Source organism: Myiozetetes cayanensis, unplaced genomic scaffold (genome assembly GCF_022539395.1).
Source record: "Myiozetetes cayanensis isolate MyiCay16 unplaced genomic scaffold, myiCay2020 scf2-11, whole genome shotgun sequence".
Classification (NCBI taxonomy): domain Eukaryota; kingdom Metazoa; phylum Chordata; class Aves; order Passeriformes; family Tyrannidae; genus Myiozetetes; species Myiozetetes cayanensis.
In genome coordinates, this window is record NW_026087411.1 from 71,551,963 (window position 1) to 71,568,043 (window position 16,081).

A 16,081-nucleotide genomic window follows, 5' to 3' on the forward strand; every position below is an offset into this window, starting at 1 on the left:
TGTCAGAAGTTGTGGTAGATGGATTAGATCATATGAGGCAGTATTTGTTTCTGTTTCAGTGTCTTCAGAGGTAAATTGAACTGATTGTTGTCTAGATTTGATTTATTACTGTTACTGCTCCTCTCTATTGAGCTCCCTCAGTATGGCTGTAGAAACAGAACTTATGTGCTTGTACTGTCCCTCAATTTAAGCTGCTGTGCATTACTGTATTTCTGCATGTGGGTGGCCTAGCGGTGGTTGAAAACAAGATGGAAGTGTTGCATGGCATTGGATGAGGATGAGGAGTCATTTCTTGAGATGCCTGTACAGTGTCCTGTGGACTTTTAGTGGCCCACTTATCTTTGGTGCTTTGTAATATATCACAACAGAATTGTAATATAAAAAGAAAATATTTCCAAGACACAGTTTCACAAAAACTGTGTCTCTGTTCTCTCCAGTTCTGTTTCCTGTCAGAAGCAGTGAATTTCTACTCTGAGAAAGTATTTCTCAGTTACTTTGTTATACAGAACGAGGATTAAGGTAGTACTTGGTGCATATAGTACTCTGAGCTTGGACCTCTTTCCTCTCTCTCCTTCTTCCAACAAAAGTATGTAAAATGTACTCTACCTGAAAACCTCCAATAATGATATTTTTGCATGGCTGAACTAATCTCATCACTGTTTGTTTCCTGGATTCTAACCTGTAGCCCATTGCTTTTGGATTTGTCTTTGTTTAGTTCAAAAGTGTCTAAAGTTGTTTTTTGTAATGCTTCTAGCAAGTAGCCAGGGGTGCCACCAAGCTTCTTCTTGAGGACTTCTGCCCTGAATACCAGCAAGGACCCTGTTCAGTTAGAATTACCTTCATTGTGTATTTCCTCTTTCCAAGAAATGATTTCAGTGTGACATGACTGGGTCTTGCTTGTGCAGGTTAGGCCTAGCTGAATGTTTACAAATACGCCAGTAAAAGCATCAGTAAGCTATTAAAACACTTTGAAGTTTTTATATATATGTGGGTCCTTTTCCTGGAGACCAGACTTCAGTGGAAATTTCACCAGGAAAACACTGCTGCTGAGAGATGATGAACTTCAACTGAAACATAAGTTGTTTGGTTTTGTTTTTGGCATTTTTTTTAAAGTTATCTTCTTGAGTTAGGTTCTTGTATTCACATATTCTTTTGGTACATAAGCAAAGGTTTCATAAATGCTAATTTGTGGCTGTGACCAGAGCTTCTGGTAGTATGATTACTGATCTCTAGTCAGAAGATTTTCTTTACCTAGTTAGAAACTTAACATTCCCACTGTTACATTCCTTACTCTTTGTGTTCCTTTCTTATACTGAAAACTTTGTTGGTTAAAGTATAGATTGTGACAACAAAGACAGACTTTGTTAGTTTAGTAAAATTCTTAGTGTATTGCTTTTAAAAATTAACAGCTCCCTGGCAGTCATTGAAAGGTAGTGCTGAAAACAAATAGGTCTGTTGCTTTTACCCGTGACATAGGGTAAATGAGGTCATGATAAAGGTACTGTAATGTTACAACTAGCTATGTTTCAGAATTAGCAGATTGCTAGTTGCATCAGAGGTTTACAGCATCCTCTAAGATGTCAGTTTTCTGGTGCTTACTGATTTTATGGTTAGAAAGCATGCTTTAAATTTGCAAACACTTTAAGGATAGATTTGAATATATGCTCAGTTCTATCATATTTATGAGTTAGATTTTGGTAGAAAAATAATTAATTTCTTGCAGACATAAAACTTTTAGTGTGTTTATCGGATAGATAAATAACATAGTGGTGCTTTTGTTTAGTGTCTTTTAGGTAAATGTTTTTCTTGAGTAGAAATAGTGGCATCTTTACCATTCTGATCCCTTGGTGGATTGAGGTAGTTAATGGGCATTTAGAGTAACAGCTGGTGAGGATGGGCTGTGGCAGCATATCTGATTAGTCACTATGCTTTTATTATTGGATGCTCTCTTTCCTGAATTGAAAACATTTTCATCTGAATATCCCAACTTGTTTCATGCGCTTAGATCCTTACTGTAGTAAGTTGAATTTCCTACTGGCAGTTCATAAGAAGTGTATGTGTGTGTAAAAACAAATGAAGTGTTTTGCAAGATGTGGAATTTGCTGTTCTAACTACTAATTAAAATTGTGTGGACATGTTAGTAAAATTATAGTGCTTGTATTTGACTTTTGGGACTGGTGCAGGAAATGGAAATTAAAATTCACTAGGGTTTAAAGCTTAGGGGTTTTTTTCAGCATGTGTTTCCGACCCTACCATTAGATTGCTTATTCCTTAATATACTAAATTGTTTCATCTAGGAAAAGAAACTTAAACATTCAATTTTTTTCCCCCAGCTTGTCAAGTAATTATGAAGCTCAAATGAAGAGTCTCTTAAGGATCGTGAGGATATTTTGCCATGTCTTTCGCATTGGCCCATCCTCTCCCAGTAATGGAAATGACATGGGCTACAATGGAAATAAAACTCCAAGAAGTCAGGTGTTCAAGGTCAGAAAAGTATATGATGTTGTTAGGAAGATAGACGTTAAAGAGATGAATTTCACAAAGCATGCATTCATTAATCAGACATCTCATGAACAGGAAGTAAGTTTGGTTGATGTCCCTATCCCTTCTTAAGTTAAACCTATCTCTTTTCTTCTCTTTTATTATTTTTTGCCTACTGCATTCATTTAACCACTGATGCACATCTCATGATCTGTGTTTATTTTTTATTTAATACATTGTTTATTAGATGTTGAAAGTTTAGTTACCCAGCTGATTTTGGTAAACTTTGTTTTTATTTCTGTTATTTAGGAGTGTAGTAATCTCTAAATGTGGTAATATTAATATAGTAGACTATATTAATTTACTTTCAGAATGATAGTTGGGAGATTCAGTGCGAGTTCTGATCATTTAGTTTTATCCAGCTTCACAAGAAAAATGGAAACAATTGAAATCTTGATCTGTGTGTGTTTTCACTGTGACCATGAAGCCTTTTTGCAAGTTGTTCTTGGATTTTATTATTACATGCTTTGAAACATATCAGCTTACTACTGCCCTTGCAAGGTTATTGATTTATAGCTGTTTTCAAACACATGCTTTAGGTGCTTGCCATTTAGTCGTTTAATTTCTGAAGGTGTCTGGTTTTTTTATGTTTGTTGGTGTTACACTCTGGATTTGAGCTATAAGATGCCCAGAGCAGTTACATTTTTATTTAAGACTTTTTAAAAGCCTTTTGGTTCGTTATAACATCTAATTAGTGTCTAGAGGAAGAGTCACACACTTTTCTGTAAGAGAAATTCTTTTTAATTTAGTGAGAAAAATAAGATAGTTTGACAAAAGGTTGTTACAGGAGTAAAATACAACCAGGAAAATGCATTTCACTAAAACATTCAGCACAAAGACCCATTCCACAGGAAATACCCACTAAAAACAATCAGTAACTTTAATAAAACACAATTAATTGGTTTTAAGCTACCCACAAGAGAAGGAAAAAAAAAAGTAAAAGAAGAAAACAGATTGAAAGAGTAAAGAAAGAGGGAAGTAGAGAGGGGAAAGAAAAATGGTCACATGGTGCAGGCAGCAGGAGAAGAGAGAGAGAAAAGAGTTACCAATAAGATCTGATGGTTCACATGGTGAACGTGACTTTTCAATTCCACATAATTTCAGAACTCAGTATAAAACAAACAAAACCATTCAATTGCAATTTGCAAAAGAAATGGTATTTCAGCAGAATCACTAATCTGTGTGCCCAAACTACTTTGTATGCTGAAAGAATTGTTTCTCAATTTAATGTGGAGTTACTTGTGCAGTAAACTTATATTACAGAACTGCCACAGTCGTCCCAGAATATATCAGTAACTCTTAAGAGTGTGAAAACCACTTTTAGGTTTTTAATAAATAAGCAAAATCTATCCTATTGTTGCTTTAGCTAACATTTCAGAATGATTTAAAAGTTATTATTGCAATTATTGTAATTTATTTATTTGGAAGTGTTAAAACCTTCATGAGGACCACTGTTGTCTCCATGATATTTAAAAGATTCATTTCAATTTCAAACTCAAAAATATAAAACTGCTGATGAGAACTTATTCTTGTTTGGGCACGCAGGTCTGGCAATGCTAAGGTAATCAATAGCTGTGTCTGGATTAGTCTGTTCTTTCCTGAATTTATGGTGACTGGGAAGTGGGAGATTACACATAGTGCTGAGTGAGTTGGGTGACGTCCAGTTCTCTCTTATTCCTGCCTTTTCTTTTCCTTTTTTGTCCTTTCCTTGAAAACATGGTTGTGATTGTCTCTTGTGCCTTTTGGGAGGAGGGAAAAACCCCCACTACATGTCTAGATTATTGCAATGGTTTGCAAGCTACTTGAAGACCTGACAGTTGTATGTCTTCATTGGTACCAGTCCTTGCATGTGTGACGTGCAGGTTAGTGACAAAGAACTCCTTTTCTAGTTTTTATTTTATTTGCGTTTTCTTGAATATAGATAGCCTAACTGGTTAGTACAGACTGTTAAGGAAACCGCAGAGGTTGTTGCTACAAAATGGGTGTTAAATCTGTGTTAAAGAAGTCAACATGGAACTACAAGATTTTAAATTTGAGATCCATATTAAAAATTTTAGAAGTCGATAGCTTTAAATTGGAATTTTCTGCTGATCTTAAAATTTAGTTGTGGGTATAAATGTTGCAGGTAACTTGAATTTTGATACAGGTTTCTGACATAAACCATCAGTTTGATAGTTCATGTTCCATGTAAGGTGCTGAGTACTTTCCAGAGCATAAGAAAGTGATCCAGTTCTCCATCCACTTCTTTGAATGCTGTTTGAGTGAGTGCCTCTAGATACAGTCTTTCTTTACAACATAGGAAGTTGATTGGTTGTTCAATACTGTCTTCTTTCAATAGTAGACTTTTACCCGAGGAGGATTGAGAGCAGCAGTGGCAGGAGTTCTGTCTTGTGGTTGGGTATGTGGAGGAACATTATCAGGCCTTATTGCATGTTACAGGGCGTTGTTTCCATTCCTTTTAAATACACTCCTGTTAGTTCCAAATAGATCTGTACGTGATGACTTTTGAAGATGTACTTCATAATTTCTTTTAAAAAGCTGGTGCAAAACCATATTTTATCCAGTATAAGAAATGAAGAAAACCTTTCTTTTAACTTTCTTGAAGCTTGGTTAAGTTTTTCTGTATTGATATACTGATTGAACATATTTTGAAAAGTTTTCACTGTAATCTAGCTGGTAAGGGATTGAAAATGTGACTACAACTTGATCTGAGGCTACTGGGGAATGTTATTGTTTGACAAGGTCAAGAAAATCACAGGGTTGTCTGTGCTGTACTGAAATTCCCTGTATGTGATTCAGGCCTATCCAAATGTTTTAAAGTGGAAGCACTATCTAGTGATACACATTCTTGTACTGATCCTGTAAGATACAAAAGAATCATTGAATTTTGTCTCCCAACCTTGAAATAAGCTACTGCTAACTCAAAAAAGATCTTAGAATTGAGAAACTTTATGAATAGTAATTTTGACTAAGTTTACATTCATTACTTTTTCATCTATTGCTCTTCCAGTTGCTGTTTAGTGTAGATCTGATATTAGGGAAACTTGCTGCAAAACTTCTGTAGTTGAACAAGGTTGGGAAGTTGTTAACATTTTTCCCTTGTTTCAGATACTATTATTTTCTAGAGTTGAGGTAACTTCTCTGCTATGACAGTCACTTCATGGATCAGTGATCTCCTGTGCCCTCTGTCCTAAAAGGCTATCTGTCATCTGGCAGAAGACTTTGCTCCAGTGTAGCGGTTTGAATGTGGGTTTGATTACCGGTGTCTTGCTTTCTGGATGGGTAAAGAGAAAGGCATTGCATAACTAAATTCGTGCATTTGGGGGGTAAGGTGTGCAGCTGGAAAAGCTGGGTACTCAGTCAGACTCAGTTGTGTGTTGATTTGTAGTTTTGAAAAAAGCATTGCTGATGGTTTGTTTGAGTATGTCCACATGACACGGTCTGATCACGGATGCTGATATAAAACGCTGACTGTCATGGATATGGAAGTGATGGGCAATATTTAGAAGTGCTTTATATCCTGAAGTTAGGCTAGAAAGAAAGGAAATGTTGAAGCTGCTATGCTTGACTACCCTTTTCAATGACTTTGTAATCAGAAACTGAGAAGAACGAACTTTGGAAAAACAAATCAGGTGGAAAAGTTCCAGGAGGTGTGCTAAGTCTGTGGGAAATAAGAGATAAAACACAAGATATCAGTGGAAAATGGTGCCTGGCAAGATAAGCACTGAAAAATTTGGGAGAAGAAAACTAGATTTTAGTATTCTAGTAAATAACTACCTAGTTTCTTGAGTTAGAATTACCTAGTACTTGAGTCAGATTATCTCCCTGTAGGATTCATATCCCAATGCTCACTAGACTGTAGGCTTGTGAAACAAACCCTTACACCCCTTGTGGTCTTTTTGTATGCTCAGGCCTTCTTCTTCTCCATACACCTTGGAGCAAAGGTGTAGTGATAGAATTGTACCAGGTTTTAATGTTACTAGTTTTGAGCAGTGTGTAGTGAATAAAGAGTGCCTTTGTTAAAATGAAATGTACAGCTTTAAAAATTGATTCATGATTTTGATACTTGTTTCTCTTTCATAAATCTAGATGTTAGTGACCCTTACTCTGAGACATCTGGGGTACTATCAAAATTAACTGTTATGAGCTCACACTCTACATAAAACGTGTTCTTACTAGATACATGCATTGGTCTGAATCTCTGTGGTGTTGTCTGGAGTTCACTCCATCTTCTTGGTAGAGGGAGCTTCTTTGACCAGGTCTTTAAAAAAGAACTCTTACTCTGGCAACTCAACCTGTGTATTATTGTTTCTCTGCTTGACTGCAGCGGTCAGGCAGTACTGTGCTGTGTAACAACCCTGAGGCCAAACTCTGTTACACAGTTCAATTCTATAGTTCTTGTATACTTCTTTCTAAATTACTTTATCTTTCTTCCATCTGCTGCTTGATTATTTTCCTTCTATATGGAATTTTCTTTGTGCTCTTTGGCTACAAGTACAGAATTTTTTATGAGTATTTGACTCTTACTTCTAACATGACCTCTAAAGGATCACTTCAAGCTTTAAAATGTGCCTGATGTCTATTTGCTAAAACAGCATTATCGCATTATTAATATTATCTAATGTCAACGTGTTCCTTTTCTGTCTGTTTTCTCGTGTGTTTATTGCAGCCACTGGAATTGCTCTGGCATTCTCTAGATGAGTGGCTCGTTCTTATAGCCACAGAGCTTATGAAAAACAAAAAGGACTCTGCCAACATTACTTCTATTTTACTGAAGCAAAAAGGACCAGATCACCAGGATGCTGCTCCTGCACCTTCCTTTGCCACTGCAGGAGCTGAGGGAAGAAAAGACCTATCCACTGATGCTGTCGAGTTAAAAGCATATGATGTTGCTGGGAAGCAGGAAGCTTGTGCTGATTGCCAGGATGTTATCTCCATGACAGCAAACAGGCTAAGTGCTGTCATTCAAGCCTTCTATATGTGCTGCTCCTGTCAGATGCCTCAGGGGTAAGGAGAGGATTCATTTTTGTTATCCAAACTATTACCATTTTAAAATCACACATGCTTTCTTGGAAGAATGTTGGTGCTGACCACATTATATTAGTGACAGTCAAGGGTATGTTTTTTAGTGCTTTCACTAGTTCAGTTATTTGAATTTTTTCTTTCCTGGCTCTAATGACACCAAACAGCACTGCATATTTTCCATAATGCTGCTACCTGTGAGTGTAGCTGCAGTGGGACAAATTTTGTATTAAATGTCTAATGGCGTTTTGTAATCATCTAATATACTTGGAGATAATAGAATTTTGATCTCTAGAAACATAGCTGTATTTGCTGTTGGTTCTTAATGTGAAGTTATCCCTGAATTTAATATGGTTATCCAACAAGAACAGCTGTAAGCTCAGAAAAAAAAAAGTGATCGTTGTATATGAAAATGATGGCTGGAGCAAAGTTTGTTTGACTATATTGCAGAAGTTTATAAGAAGGAGAGTTCAATCTCAAAAATAACAGTCACGTGGAATCCAGTCCCAGCTTGGCAAACATGCAGTTTTGTGTGGAACAGGCACTGCAGCTAAGGTAAATTCAGTGCCTGATTTAAACAGAAAACAAGTGTATCCACTGTAACTGAGGTCTTAGGCCAAGATTGCTATGGATTATGTTTGTGAACTTGCAAGGAAGGGATCCTTTGGTCCTTGTGAGTGCATAAGTACACATATTATATGCATAAGTATGCATATAATACCACATACCATAAGTATGGTGGTATTACAAGTTCTCTGAGGAATCAAGAAGCAAGGTTCATACTACATGACAACTCTTGTTTATTCCTGGCCACTTTGAGGGTTTTTCTTTCTCTGCCAAATTGAGTGGAATAAAAGCATTCAAGTTGGCCAGTAATGTTTGTCTGGGGCATGCTCCTCTGTGGACATTCTGGAAGATGATATGGGGATCGGGATGTTCCACAAACTCCTTAGTACTTACACTTTTAATTTTACTCCACATTGAAAAAGGAAGTGCTGTTTAACCATTTCCATTGATATAAGATAAAATGCAGTTAAGTATTGTTGACAGCAGCCAAATGAAGAGCAGAAGTGTTTACAGAAGTGATTAAGTACATTCCCTCCATCCACCATCCATCTCTTTGTACCAAAATTGTCATCAAGGTGACTGTCTCCCTGTGTCCAGGTGACTTGCTGATATGACTTGCCCTGTTAAGTCTGTCCCAAAGCATAATTTATGCTTCATGTTAAGGAGAACTCCCACAGATACTACATAAGTCTGAGACTACTGTCAGGAGCGTAAAAACTGTTTCAATAACAACTGAGAGAACTCCCTGAGATGTGGGAGAGAAGGCTGAATTGCGTGTTGCTTTAGGGCTTTTCAGAACTGTGTGGAGAATACAAAGATCTGAGACTTGCTCCAAAGTTTTTATGTTAATAGTGTTACCTTAGATTGAGAGCCAAAAACTTGGTCACCAGGTAATTATTAATAGAGATAAGGTAGAGAGCAGTTTTAATAGAAGGCCTTCAGCCACCATGGGCATAGAGAGATGCACGTCCCGTGTCCAGGGGGTTCCACAATTTAAGGTATTAGTCTGTGCAATCCCAGATCTATCTGCCCCTCAGATCCTCCCAGTTCTGTCCCTTGGCATGCCCCTCTGGAAATAAGGTTAGAGGTCTCTAAGACCCCCTCTTCCTCATCTTCCTCTTTGTCACAGCATGTCCAGTCCTTGGAGCTCCTCCACAGTTCTGGGGTTTTGAAGGATGCTTTGACTAGGATGTATCTTGTTGTTCAAGCCAGGGTGCAAATGTTCTTAAACAGAAAGAAGGCCTACCTTAAGAGAAGTCTAAACAAGCTACAGGAATTTAGAAAGTTAGATATGAAATGGGGTAATAATAATAATGGCCAGTCTTCGCGAGCGAAGATCCGGGGAAGGTCTTTACACCTTCCAGCCTGCGCATTGGATTTTTTAGGTGAGACACAGTGTGCGCGGAACTGAGCCCACCCTTTAATCCTAAGGTTCATCTGCCGGGGCCAAGCGAGCTTGGACGGTGGCAGCGAGGTCCTTAGGACGTAGGTGGGTTGCCTTTAAGGGCTAACGAGCCCCACCTGCCCGGGAGTGGCCCTGACCAGGAATCGAACCCGGGTCTCCGCGGTGATAGCGCGGCGCCTTTACCACTAGACCACCAGGGGCTCCCAATGGGGTAATAGGGTTGGGTAAATGTGCAAATTACTGTGCTGAAGTGTGAGCTAACTACAGCTACTCCTAAAATCTACAAAAAGCTAAAAATCAAAAAAATCCATAGGCATAAATAGGAGTGAATTTTGTAAATCAGTACTGCTGCCATCTTCAATTAATATTTGAAATGATAACAAACTATGTTTTCAGACAAAATGTTTTAAAACAGCTCTAAATTTAAATTTGAGTGTCTCTATATTTAATGGAAGAGAGTAAGCAAAGCTCATAGCTTTCCATTGTTCTTGATATTCCTACAAGGATGGCATTTCATGTTGGTTAACATCTGAAATATTTAAGTTATTTTATTTTACTTGCCACAATTGCTTTTCTTGTGCAGATGCTGACATCAAATCTACACATTGTTTATTAATATACTGAAATAAAATGTTCCAAGTTTTCAGCATCAAAAAATGACAAGTGTATGCTTTTTTGTCTGTTCCCCATATATTGTATCTTACAACTTGTGTGGCAATTTACAAATAGAGTTAATTTCCTTTTAGGGAAGACTCTCTTAGTTGTTTAATGTTTTCAAATCATCTCCCAGAGGAGGAGTGTGTTTAATATGTTCTTATTTGGTCTCTGGGAGATTTTACTTGCTTGCTTGTTTGTTTTTTGTGCAGATGAGTGAAAGGATATAGTGAGACTTGTTTCTTCAAAACAGAATAAGGAAAACACCTTAGTTTTGTATAAAATTAGCAGCTCTTATCTAAATTGGTGAGGGAACAGGAAAGTTATCCTGTACTAAGTAGTGTTTTTCACAGACTTTAAAGAAACTTGATGAGAGGATTTTAATCGTGTTTGCAACTACTCATTAGGTTTTACTGAAGGATACAATTAAGTCTTGGTGGGTTTTTTTGGTAGGATAGATGTAAACAAATGTAGTAAAATTTGCACCCATTTTAATCTTTCCCTCACTCTCCATATATATATATATATGTATAGGAGAAAAAAAATAAATTAATGCTACTATGAGACTCTTGCCTAGCAAGTAATTTTGTTATGGTTTTTTGTTATGTTTTCTTTTTGTTAACATGTATTTTGCCATTAAGCAACCTGTTGTCCCCATTATTAAGTTTGCTAAGTTTGAATTTTATTTCTTCCTGGCTCTCTTTCTGGCATACCACAATTTACAAGATGTATGGTGGGAGTTTCATACAATAAACAAGAATATAGAACAACCTGCATATCATATGCATTGTGCATGTGGTATCAGCCCTTGCATGTATGTGCTTCCGTTGAAAGCTGGAAGGATTCAATAGAAAAATATATATCTCCCTTACTTTGAGCTTTTCTTGTTTGTATAGTTAGTAACACTTGGAGGTAATGTTGCTTGACCCTCATGGTTATTGGCATTTTTGCCTTTTCTGTTAGTTTATTATGAGATCTTAATGCTGTTGAGTATTTAGTTTCATGATGACTTGTTAAACAATATCAGTTTTTAGTTGTGTAGTATTTTATTTAAAAAAAAGGACAATTTGTGTAATTCAAATTATTTTCAATTTCACTAATGGAAAGCATCATATGATTTTTAACAGGATGACGTCACCTCGTTTTATAGAATTTGTTTGTAAACACGATGATGTCCTTAAGTGTTTTGTTAACAGGTAAGCTTCAACAAATGTGGGTTTAGTAATCCACCCCTCTGCCCAGCCACCCTTCCCCCCAATAAATTAAACTGATTTTTTTCTTCTTACTGAGTTGTATTTTTAGGTTTTTGTTGTAATCTATGTACTATATTCACTTTAATGGTCCTGCCAGATTCAAGAGAGTATAGATTAATGATTCAGAGCTCTAGACTTAAATGAACTCTTTTGCATATTTAAATGAGCTATTTGTGAGATTCTGTGGGATTTCGTGAACAAAATCTGTTTCACAGAGCAACAGAATAATTTCCTTAATGGATTTTTTCCTCCTGTTTATTCCAAATAAAGGCTTCGCTTTTGAGGCAGATGAAAACTTTCGTTCTTCCTCCAATATGTGACTTCTTAAAGGAGTCTAAACCATCTTTTTACAGTTGGCTGTTCCCAGAGTTTCTCTGGGACAGCTTCTGTGTGGGGAGCTTCTTCTAATCCTCCCATGTTTTCCAGATGAGGAATTTGAAAACAAGAGAAAACTGACCAAGTAGAAGAGTCTGTTAAAATCTTCTTATATGACTAATTGCATTGTTTCTTTTTGTGGAATTTTTGTATCACGAAGCATTATTATTATTAAATCTCTTAACAGGCTTCTAACCTGTTTTTCTTTCAGAAACCCCAAAATAATTTTTGATCACTTTCATTTTCTTCTTGAGTGTCCTGAACTGATGTCCAGATTTATGCACATCATAAAAGCTCAGGTAAGTGTCAGGAGATGCTTAGTTACAACTTCTGCAAATATACAAAGGGTGTTTTGTTTAAAAATAATATTTAAAGAAATTCTATTTGGGGAGGATGGAAGAACTGAGTGTGGCCTCTAATGCTTCTGAATCTCGGATGTTGGAAGATCAGATTAAATGGACATGGCAGCCTGATTTCTGTACTTGTAGTTCTTTGAAATACATAAGTGAGTCCATTTGACGTGACTGATGTTAGATATGTCTTTCAAGTCCAACTTTGAGTTAAACAAAGCTAAATTTCTGTTTTTAAATCTATTTGTGCACATGTAATAGATCGGGCTTTAAAATGCTGTGTTTTTCCCTAATTGACTTACATTTTGAGACAAACCAGAGGATAAATACACCACTATTAGTTGATTTGGCCATAGTTAATTAGTGACAGCTTCTTTAGTGAAACATAATGTTGTCTTGTTACACTTCGCTCAGTTTCCTACCATTTCTTTTTGTTTCTTTGTTTTGTCTTTTTTCTTATTCAAGTAAAATTATAAACTCATTTCTCAGTTTGACATGGGACATGAATTCAAGATTAAAGAGTTATTCTAGGGGAGTACTACTGTAGTTACATTGAAAAATTAGTGCACAAACTCCTGTGTGGAATTTGGCTCCTATACATGACTCTGTAGTCTTAGGCATCTGCCTTGTTTTGATTACTGTGCTGTGCATTTGTTCTGTTACAAATGAAGATGGTGTTTGGGTGATAATGAGCTGTTTGGAACTCCTTCATTTAGCACACACTGGGTTACTTTTGATTTGTTCTCCATTAGAAAGATTCCTTACACTAAAGGAGTTTTGGTCAACTATTTTAGTCAAATACCAAATTTTCTGAAAACAAAGGTAAAGTTCCTCTACCCAACCATAACACCCCTTTCCCCCAATAATTATGGAAAGTCTGTTCCAAAAGCTTTATTTCCTTAGCTGTGGACAGTACAATGTTTTATTTTTAAAGGTACATTGTTTTTAGTAATCCAGTTCCATTTGTGGGACAAGGGTGTAGGTGTATTGTTTAATCATTCTTTGGTTGAAATGTGTGTTTTTGAAATTCATTACCTGTAAATAATGAAGAGACCCTGAGAACTGAAACCCTGTTTGTCAGGTCAGCTAAATGTACATGCTGTGAATTGTGATGGATGAGAAGGATATGACACAAGGATGGCCTCTGTTGGAAGAGCTGCAAAATGTCAGTCTCAATCCTGAGTCAAACAAGCTAGAACCTTCTCACCTAGGAGTTCCTTTGGAAGGTTTCTGGTGCCTTTGAGTTGTTTTATACTGCTGGAGGACTTTACTACAAGTAGGGCTTGTTTATATCCCTTGTGCTTCTGTGCTCAGCTGTGGTTGATTATCAGTTACAGAAGCCAGTGACTTATTTCTTATCTGGAGTCCTTCACACCCACCCCTTCCCTGTAAGAAGTTTTGTGCTGTTTTTCTCTTGTGTGGAGAACTTTGGCAGCAATTTCTGCATAACTGGTGGTCCAGTCTTCCTGCATACCCAGCTTCAGCATACCAAACTTCAGCAAGCACTTAAGGGCACGTCTAGTCTTTTCCCAAAATACTATGTAGCTTATTGAGGTAATTCGGCACATCTCAAAAATTACTTGAGAAGTCTGCATAGCTATTTTCCAGTCATGCTTATGAGAGATGATGGATTCAGTGGAATGCATCTATATAATATGGTTTACACTTTGTTTTGTAGCCATTTAAAGATCGCTGTGAGTGGTTCTATGAACATCTGCATGCTGGGCAGCCAGATTCGGACATGGTGCACAGGCCTGTCAATGAAAATGACATTCTTTTGGTTCACAGAGGTATTGTGTTATAAGTGGAATTAGTATATCTTTGAAATACAATGATATATAACAAATTAAGATGAAAAAATTAATTGACGCTTTGTATTTAGATTCTATTTTTAGGAGTAGCTGTGAAGTTGTGTCTAAAGCAAATAGTGCAAAACTGAAGCAGGGGATTGCTGTGAGATTTCATGGAGAAGAAGGCATGGTGGGTAAAACTACACTGGTTTTTATTGTATTTTCATATGGAAACATTAGTTCTCTTTCACAAGTATTGTTTTGAACTAAATCCTATTTTAAAATTAGTTTAAAAGAAATATGTAGTTACTCAGTACAACTGTTGGAGCCGTGAAAGTTCTTTGTACTAATATGTTTTATTCTTTTGACATACAGGGACAGGGTGTGGTGCGTGAATGGTTTGATATCTTGTCCAGTGAAATAGTTAACCCAGATTACGCCTTATTTACCCAGTCAGCTGATGGTATGTTTCTGCCTTTTTTTCTCCCTAATTTTAGGGTATCATCTTTTATAAAAGCATCATTTCAGAATATAAGATAATTACTTTTTAAAAGCAACACTGACGGAATTAATCTTGTATATAGAGAAATGATTTATGGTTTGTTTGTTTTTGCAAGAACATATGAAATGTTTTTCTTCATTTGAAGTTTCGTTCTCTTCTGTAAGAGGAGAGTGAGTTGTTGGTTTTAATGGGTCCACGCTATCTCTGCCTGGTTGTAGGAGGACATAACACTTTCAGAGTTTTCCTTTCTTCTACATCTGCAAGAGAACTGTGGAAGTATTCCTCTATTTCCTTTCAGAAATCCATAAATTCAATCAGCTACTTTTTGTTGTAAAACCAGATGTTGATCTCCACAGGTCTTCTTTGCATTTGACTTTTTGTCTTTTGGGTTTTTCATATAAAGCAAGTCTTTATCAGTAAAAGATTTCATCATCATCATCATCAGTGCTAAGTGTTTTATTTTCTACCTTACAAAGTCTTGGAAAGTGGCGAGGGATTCAGTCAACAGTAGGTTATTTCATGAAAGCTAAAAGGAAAAGATCAGGGATGTTTGTTTGAGGTGGTCTTTTCCAAAAAGACCAGGATTGGACTGTGTCCTGCCTGCTTCTGGCTAGAAACAGATGAAAGGAAGTAGATACATGCTGATCCTTCCTTTGAGCATGGTCACAAGCTGATAGAAGCACAGCCCATTAGAGTGAGCAAAAAATGCCCATAGCAATATACTAAGATGGAGGGCCAAGTTTACCAGTTTATAATTCCCCTTTTGCTGATGATAATTGTTTCGGAGTTGTGCCTTGGAAAGTTACTAAGCAGTATCATTGTAGTAGTAGGGTGCCATTACATTCTAATACATTTCTATCTGAAGCCCCAAACTTCCAGAACTCCAAAATAAAACTCTTGCAGTGGTTTCAGATGTTAAGTGTATTTGACAAATAAACACTTCACTTGAAAAAAAGTGTACTGAAATATGATAATATTTTTATTTTATAGGAACAACTTTCCAACCCAACAGCAACTCTTCTGTAAATCCAGATCATTTGAACTACTTCCGTTTCGCAGGCCAGATCCTGGGACTAGCTCTGAATCACAGGCAGTTGGTGAATATCTACTTCACAAGGTCATTCTACAAACATATTCTTGGTATGGTTTTATTAAAATCCTGTTCATTAATTGTAATAGTTGTCTGAGCACTAAACCTTTTCCTCTTTTACTTTTGTGTGTGTATTAAAAATGAAAAAGTCTTGGAAATTAATGTCTTGCCAGTCTTTTATGTACATCAGAGTCACAACATAATATGGCAGTAATTGCTATTCCAGCCTGTGCCTCACTTAGGAGCTGTTGTGGTTGCAAAATATAGAAATACATGAGCAAAACCTTGAGGGAATTTTATACAGTTAACAACATTTTAAAAATAGTGAATCTTTATATTTGAATATGAATCTTAAATTAAAAACAAGGAAGGCATCATTACTCTGTCTAAAACCTAATCATGTAATTTAGTTGTCTTTACTATTGCTGACTAGGAATGCCTGAAAGGCAGACTGGTGCAACCAATTGCCTTTGTGGTATGTGCAGTTCTTTGCATCACAGTTGTGAAATTCATCTATCCTGCTGTGTAGTGT

At 36.6% G+C, this 16,081-nt stretch overlaps 1 protein-coding gene across 5 annotated transcripts in view; it reads left to right on the forward strand.

Moving 5' to 3' along the window:
- The window catches only part of HACE1 (HECT domain and ankyrin repeat containing E3 ubiquitin protein ligase 1), a 52,385-nt gene that overhangs the window by 18,463 nt on the left and 17,841 nt on the right, over positions 1-16,081 (forward strand). For 4 of the 5 annotated variants that reach the window (XM_050315420.1, XM_050315421.1, XM_050315424.1 and 1 more), the window contains 8 exons: positions 2,334-2,580; positions 7,211-7,548; positions 11,317-11,385; positions 12,029-12,116; positions 13,846-13,957; positions 14,050-14,147; positions 14,333-14,420; positions 15,450-15,599. In XM_050315420.1, the coding sequence (XP_050171377.1) occupies positions 2,334-2,580; positions 7,211-7,548; positions 11,317-11,385; positions 12,029-12,116; positions 13,846-13,957; positions 14,050-14,147; positions 14,333-14,420; positions 15,450-15,599 (1,190 nt within the window). The remainder of the gene's footprint in view (positions 1-2,333; positions 2,581-7,210; positions 7,549-11,316; positions 11,386-12,028; positions 12,117-13,845; positions 13,958-14,049; positions 14,148-14,332; positions 14,421-15,449; positions 15,600-16,081) is intronic. The other variant, XM_050315422.1, reaches the window with a different exon arrangement.